This window comes from Hibiscus syriacus, unplaced genomic scaffold, assembly GCF_006381635.1.
Source record: "Hibiscus syriacus cultivar Baekdansim isolate YM2019G1 unplaced genomic scaffold, ASM638163v2 tig00009942_pilon, whole genome shotgun sequence".
NCBI classification, from domain to species: domain Eukaryota; kingdom Viridiplantae; phylum Streptophyta; class Magnoliopsida; order Malvales; family Malvaceae; genus Hibiscus; species Hibiscus syriacus.
The window spans coordinates 1,464,086-1,471,715 of record NW_024062205.1 but is presented as its reverse complement, the minus strand read 5'-3'; the positions used below and the strand labels follow the sequence as shown (position 1 = coordinate 1,471,715).

Genomic DNA, 7,630 nt, shown 5'->3' with positions numbered 1-7,630 from the left:
CTAAGATGAAATTGGAACAATGAGTTTTATAGGGTTGAAGAAAAACAAGAAAGTAGTGGGGATGACATTGATTACGTACCATTTGACGATGCTGGTAGGCGATAGTTATGAAAAAGATTATGAATGTGAAGTTGTATGTAAGAGATGTAAGCAAACATATTTTGATGAGAGTAGTGAACCTATATTTGAATTGGGTATGATTTTTGAAAGCCATAAGCAATTTAAGGACGCATTGGGGGGCTTTTGCAGTAGCTAACAAATTTAATTATAAGTACACTAGGAATAAAGAGGGTAGGATTAGAGCAAGGTGTAAGGTTGTGGGGTGTCCTTTCACGATTTTTCTCAGTAAGGAGAAAATGAAGATGCTTATAAGGTTAAAAAACTAGTGAGTGAACATTATTGCAGTATTACATTTAAGAATATAAGGCATATTATAAGTTTGTTGGGAAACATTTTGTTAGTAAACAGAAGATAATGTCCAACTTAAAAGTGGGAGACATTGAAAGACTTGCTAAAGAAGAGATGACAGTAGATCTGATCAAGAATGTTTATTATAGAGCTAGGAAGTGGGCCATAGAACATATAAGAGGTAGGTAGAGCATGAGTTTAATAGATTATTCAATTGTGTATTTGCATTGAAACAAGCAGACCCCACTGTTACATTTGATCATGTACTTGAGAGGCCCACTCTATCTAATAAACATATTTTCAGAATATTGTATGTTTATTTCAGTGGTATGAAATAAGTGTTTATTAGATATTGTAGGCCTGTAATATCCCTTGATGGTTGTTTTATAAAAGGATAGTTTAAGGGTGAATTACTAGATGTTGTAGGTAGAGATAACAATAACCAAAATTTTCCAATTGCATAAGATTGTTGTAGAGGTGGAAACCAATACAGATGGTCGTAATTTCACTGTTATCAATGATATGCAAAAGGTATGTGTTTACCATGTATTAATTTCACTGTTTAATTGAAATTATATATTTTTTAAATGTGTTTGATTGTGTCTCAATATTACAGGGGCTTCTAGAAGAAATGCAACTCATATTACCCAATATTGAGCATAGATTTTGTGCTAGACACATGTTTGCTAACTGAAGGAATGAACACAAAGGGACGGAATTGCATCAACTATTCAGAGTCTAATGTAAGTCAACACCTGAGGCAGTATTTCAAAGGCATAGCAACAAGATAAGTCAGTTAAAGAAGAGTGCACTAACAAGTTTGATGCAACGTGATCCCAAACATTGGTCCAAGGTTTTTTTTTGAAACACATTCTAAATGTGACTCTATTGACAACAACTTTGGTGAGGCCTTCAACTCAACAATACTTCATGCAAGGTATAAAGCTCCAATTTTTCTATTTGATGACATCAAATGCTATGTGATAAATAGAAACCGTTTACACAAAGTTAGGTGTCAACACTGAGAGTCTTTTCTTTGTCCTAAAATTTGTAAAATTATTGAACACCACAAAATAATTAGGGCTCATTGTCATGTAATATGGAATGGGTAACATGGTTATGAGGTCATGAGTAATGGGAAAACATATGATATGGATGTTAGGGTTGTAATTGCACATATAGATATTGGGATTTGACAGGTACTTTGTGTCCACATGCAATATATGTAATCTTATATAGGGTTGAGTCCATTGAATCATATGTGGCTGATGCATACAAAAAGAAACATACCAGTTTTTGTACAATTATGTTATACCAACACTTTTTACTGAACATTTTTGGAGGGAAACAAATATGGGCCTTATAGATCCTCCATTAAAAAGAAAACTTCCTGGAAGACCCAAACATAAAAGAAGAATGGAGTAAGGGGAAATACCTAAAGGGGCCAAGTTTTCTAAACATGGAACTAAGATGAGTTGTACTTTTGTGGCAAGCTTGGACACAACACTAGAACATGTTCAAAAAAAAAAAAAAGAATGTAAGTTGCATTATTTAATTTAAGGACATCAATTCTGTTTACACAAGTTTGAGGTAAATTGTTATTTATGTTTCATTTTTTTGCCTCATAGTTCATCTCAGACTGCTCCAACGTGTTCATCTCATACTAAAACAATCATGCAACAACAACTTGCAGCAGCTTCATCTCAGTTTGCAGTAACTTCATCTCATCCAGTAACAATTTCTTAGCCTCTAAGAATGATGCACCCTCCATCTTCATCATAGTCTGTAGCAGTTTTATCTCAACTTGGAATAATGATGTAACATTCATTTTCATCTCAACTTCCACCAGGCTTTCCACTTCCAAGATTTTTTCAAACTCAACCAACTTCCAAGAAATCAAATGGAGAAAGAACATAACCCATATTACCTATCAGGATGAAAACTAGAGATGACATAATTTGAAAACAAATATTGTGAAACATTCATTGTGTTTTGTTGTTACTTTTTGATGTATTTCATGTGGTGAAACTAAGGTATTTTATGGAATTACAATATGTTTTTGTGTGGTTAAACTAAGGTATTTTGTGGTTTTTATGTATGTAAAATATATTGTTAAGTTTATGTATGAAATTTGATGCATTTTGTGGAACTACATGTGTGAAACATTACACTTGTAATCTATATATAAACCTAACATTTTTTTTCTTCAATGGAATTCATATCAAACAACACTAATTCATAGATTAATGGAACATTGCACTTGCAATCTACATGTAAACCTAACAATAGTAACACATAAATGAAATTCATATCAAACAACATTAATTCATAGATAAATGGAATTCATAAAAGTTATATTAAAGGAATAACTTAATTACAACAAAAACCAAACATATTATCAATCCAACCTTGTACAACATTGTTTGACTCTTAAACTTTTTTATTTCAATTTGACATGTTCTTAACTGATCTTTGGTAGAGTCGATTACAGCCGACGGTGCAAGAAGGAGAGGACGACCAAGGAGGAAGTGGGTAGACTGCTTGAGATCTGATTTGAAGGATTTAGCTCTTACTGAGGACATTACCTCTGATAGGAAAGTATGGAGACTTAAGACCATGGTAGTTGAGTAGTGTGGGTCACAACCATAGGGTGTAGCATCTCTGTCTTCTTTTTAATGCCTTTGTAGTAATTTCCATGACTTCTACTTTTTATACGTTTCTGTCATTGGAATTTATGAAGGCTTAGAACTAGGGCAGCGGAGTAGTGTTGCCTTAGTTTAGGTTTTAACCCATTGGACTTTATTCCTTCTTATAGCTTGCTATCGCTGACTTCTGTGTATCATTCTTTTCATGTTTCCTCTTTTTAAATTTAGCTGAGACTTACATTTCTTTCTATATGTAGAGATTTTTACGCAGGAATTTATTTGCAGAGATTACTTCCCATTACATATGTGCAAATGAAAACTGTTCAACTATGTATTTATTTATTTATACATGCACTGTATTTTATCTTCATTTTTAATTTTTTGTCTGCCGGAGGTCTTCCACGGAAGCTGCTCTCAACCTGGCGTTGGGGGCAACCTACTACCCTACCTCCCCCTTACCCCATTGTATATGGGAATAGGGTTTTGTTGTTGTTGTTGTTAACTGATCTTTGGTCTTCATAAGCTTCTTCTCCAACATTTATCATTTTCTTCAATTCATAATTTTCTATTCGGATGTCTTTATTTTCAGATAATAACATCTGTACTTCACTCCTTAATTCATCAACATTGAATGATTATCCATAATCCTTTTCAATCCATTGGAAGAAATCACAACATTACTGCCACGACAAAATTCAAAAAATATATCTGTAACATATTTAAGAATGTATTAAGGAAAAAAAATAAAGGATAGTTAAAAGAATACCTCATTCCATCTGGCACGACCATAAAATATCTTCCCTTTGCTCCAAGGGATATTTTAAGTGCAAATCGACGCTTTCAATCCACAGTAACATTGAACAACATTTCCCCTCGATACTGATTTCGAACTTCCAGTAGACATGCTTCAATGCAAAATCAAAGAAAACGAGTAACGACTATTGGATGATAACAACAAGAATTTAAGAGAAGAAATTCTCGTGTAGAAGAAACATAGTGTTTTGGAGAAAAACTATCGTGAATAATGAGATAATCTAGGGTTTGGGTTGGAAGGCTAATAAGGGGGAAGAATTGAACTGAACCGGTTCATTTGCTTTATTTCATCAATTATTTTATTATTTAAAAAATATTTTATTTTCTTTTTTATGTTTTCTAAAAAACAAATTATAAAAATAACATGTCACATAGCGTGTTCTGATTAGTCTGAGATTTTTTAAATAATGTTAACGATTTGGGGGAAACATAGTAACGATTTTTTGTTGAGAGAAAAAAGGGTACGAAAAATACTTTAAGAGGAAACTTGGTAAAAGGGTATAGTTTAGGGAGAAATATGCATTTAACCCTTTTTTATTGATGTTTTTAAGCACTTTGGATCATTGGCAAGCAACATCCCAAGTAAAATAATTTTTTCTTCCCCCCCCCCCCCCGGAAATCAGGCATACCATTTTATTAGTTATTTCAAAATACACGCCTACCGCCCATGAACAAACATATGCTTAGAGTAGTGTAATGATAACATTAAGGGTAAATTATACATTTAGTATTTAAATTATCAATTTTAATCTGTTTTAATTCTTAAACTTTTAATTTTTTTTAAATCACACCTAACGTTTTATTTTTGTTTCATTTGAGGATCCCACGGTTAAAAACTTATCGCGTTTAATACCTAAACTATCATTTTTAGTCTGTTTTAGTACCTAAACTTTCATAAAATTTTCAAAACTTAACATTAAATTTTGAACAAGGATATTAAAATGAAACAAAATTAAACTTTAAGTATGATTTAAAAAAATTAAAAATTTAAGTACTAAAATAGACCAATTGATAGTTTAGATACTAAACGCACAATTTACCCTAACATTAAATAAACACCACTTTCGTTTACATACAAACAAGTTGTGGAAACCTAATTAAAAAGATTGGCTTGGAACTTGGTAACATAACACACACTTCTGACAGAACACACTTTATATATATATATATATATATATATATATATATATATATATATAGATTAACACGAATCGAATGGAAACAAAACTAGTCATGTCAATTGAGGATTTATAACAAAAATAACTCACTGCAAATCAAATAGTAAAAACCCTTGTAATAATAAACACAAAACAAATATCCTCCTATACAAAAACAGCTCTTATTCTCTCGTTACTGTTCCCTATGGGCCCCCCTTCGGACCACAAACATAAATTACAAACTCGAACCTCATAAACCAAAATCAAAAAGAACAAACAATACTAACCGAGCAATCTGTTCATCACATACTTCACTTATTCAGTTCCTCCAGGGGAAAAGAAATAAATCCAAGGCATTCAATCATTGAGAATTATTAGGGTCTTGCTCATCTCCACTATTTGTACCTTGAGGCCGGTGCTGTTGTTGTTGATGTTGATGATGATGTTCGAGTGGATTATTTTGGTCCGAGTTAATGTTCGGACCACCTCTAGAGTAGGCATTAAGAGCGGCCAACATGCCTAAATTAGTGTCGGACATACCTAAACCGAGGTAATGGGGTGGTGGTTGTTGTTGCTGCATTAACATTGAACCCAATTGTAAAGGACTACCTCTACTACCTTGGAATTCAATGTTACCTGGAAGATTAAGTCTTGGGAGAAAATGTAATGGTGCTTGCATTGTGGTCCCACTTGATGTTCCAAACGACCACATCTGGGGCTGATGGGGCTGATCGGATGGATCAGCCCCGGATGCAGCCGAAACCATTGATGGACCAACGGCACCAGCAGTGGTCATTGGTAACATCCAAAATGTACTTCCGGAAACACTGCTCGGTGCTGGTGCTACTGCCCACATGGCAGTAGCAGGAAGTATATTCGATGGTCGAAGTAGACTTGAAGATTCAGCATCTTGTTGTAATGGCGGCGGTGGTGGATTAAAAGCCTTAATGGCAGAATCATCTCTGCTGCCACCACATCCGCTGTCATCTCCGCCAGTTTCGCCTTGCTGCTGATTTTCATCCTTGAACAAATCCTCTCTGAAACGTTTTCTCAAATAATTCTCGCTTAAATTCCCACCATCTCCACCGCCGCCTCCAGGTAAAGCTTCATCTATTTGATCTGCCGTTAAAAGATGCTGTTGTTGTTGCTGCTCCTGATGGTGAAAACCCAACAAAGAGCTATGAGCGAACCCTCCTTCATAAGGGTGGTGATGAGAAGCCAAAGCTAAAGCGCCATGGAAGGAGTGAGGAGCAGATTTTGAAGGCGGAGCTGAAAGCGTGGAACCACTGCTTCTTAAAGAAATATTAAGAGTCGAAAAATTGGCTGGTATGGTACCAGTTCCGGTGGCTGCTATTATCGCCGGTTCAGCTTGTTGTAAAAGCCACTCGATTGTTTCCCCGTCGGATTTATGACCTAATTCCCTCGTGAGTTGGAAAACCCTAGCCGCACAAGTAGCTGGCATTCTGATACGGCGGCCTCGACCATCGACTTTGGTGTGTCTGTCCTTGATGGAGCGTTTCGCCGGAGGGTTAGCTGCAGTCGTCGTGGTTTCCGTCGTACATGAAGTAGATCTGGTAGCAATAGCGAGAGAGGCGTCAACAAGATGAGATGGTGGGTTCGTTGCAGTGGTGGAAGAAGAAGAATAAGACGACGCTAGAGGCGGAGTTGTGGTGGTGGTGGTGGAACGAAGAAGATGATGATGGAGTTGAGAAACGGAGCTCATATTAAAAGGGTTACTGGAAGAAGGAGCTGAAGATCGGGTGCCATCAAAAGGGACCACAAAGGGAGGAGTTGCCGACTGTTTTTGATGTTGCAGGTGCTGCTGCTGGGATTCATCCGAACTGTTCTTCTTCTTCTTCTTCTTCTTGTTGGTTTGCTTATTGATTTGCAAATCCATTTGGTGGGGTTTCCGAAGAGATTGTTTAAATTTTTTTTATCTTTTTTTTATTTTTTGTAGTAAAATGTGTTTTTCCATCATCAATCCATCTTCTTCTTTTGTTTCTTTGTTCTCTATCATTTTATCCTTGCGGAGTCTGGACTGAGAGTTTGTGGGGTTTGTTTTGCTTTTTGATTGACTGTGTTGAGAACTAAAGATGTACGGTCGGTTCACAGGCAGGGGCTAAGCCTGGCTAACCAAACCAGGTGGGGGACCTTCATTTCTAACTTCTAAGTGGGAACATGGGCTATCCATATGCCACTAGCCCACTCGTGGGGTCTCGTAGACATGAAAATAGAGAAACATTCCATAGAGTAGAATCCAATAATAAAAATTTGAATTAATCAAATTGATGAATGTTATTTTAAGACTTAAATTTTGTTTGAAGTTTTTTTCGAAAGGGTTGAATTATGAAATTCTGGTCAGATAAAAAAATATTTTTTAAATAAATCGAATTTTATTTATTCTTATTGAGAAAATTTCACTTTTCTTCTAAAAGGTTTATTTACAAAATAAATGTGAAACTCCCTATCTAACCTTGGGTTCTTTGTAGCGAAGACCATCGGCATCGTGGACAACAGTGTCTTTTCAGTCGTTCTTTCTTCCCGACAGAAACTGATGTGTCCTGCCCAGATCATTGTCTGAATATACCTCCAAGACTTTTCAACCCA

At 35.5% G+C, this 7,630-nt stretch overlaps 1 protein-coding gene across 1 annotated transcript; it reads right to left on the bottom strand.

Moving 5' to 3' along the window:
• Positions 1–5,136: 5,136 nt before the first annotated feature.
• On the bottom strand, positions 5,137–7,074 carry LOC120203497 (transcription factor TCP8-like). The gene has a single exon (XM_039203777.1). It carries the CDS (start codon positions 6,918–6,920, stop codon positions 5,385–5,387), a length of 1,536 nt encoding a protein of 511 aa, XP_039059708.1. The 5' UTR covers positions 6,921–7,074; the 3' UTR covers positions 5,137–5,384.
• Positions 7,075–7,630: the final 556 nt, after the last annotated feature.

Coding starts and splice junctions, on each gene's coding strand:
- LOC120203497 (XM_039203777.1), bottom strand. CDS start 6,920: ATGGATTTGCAAATCAATAAGCAAACCAACAAGAAGAAGAAGAAGAAG.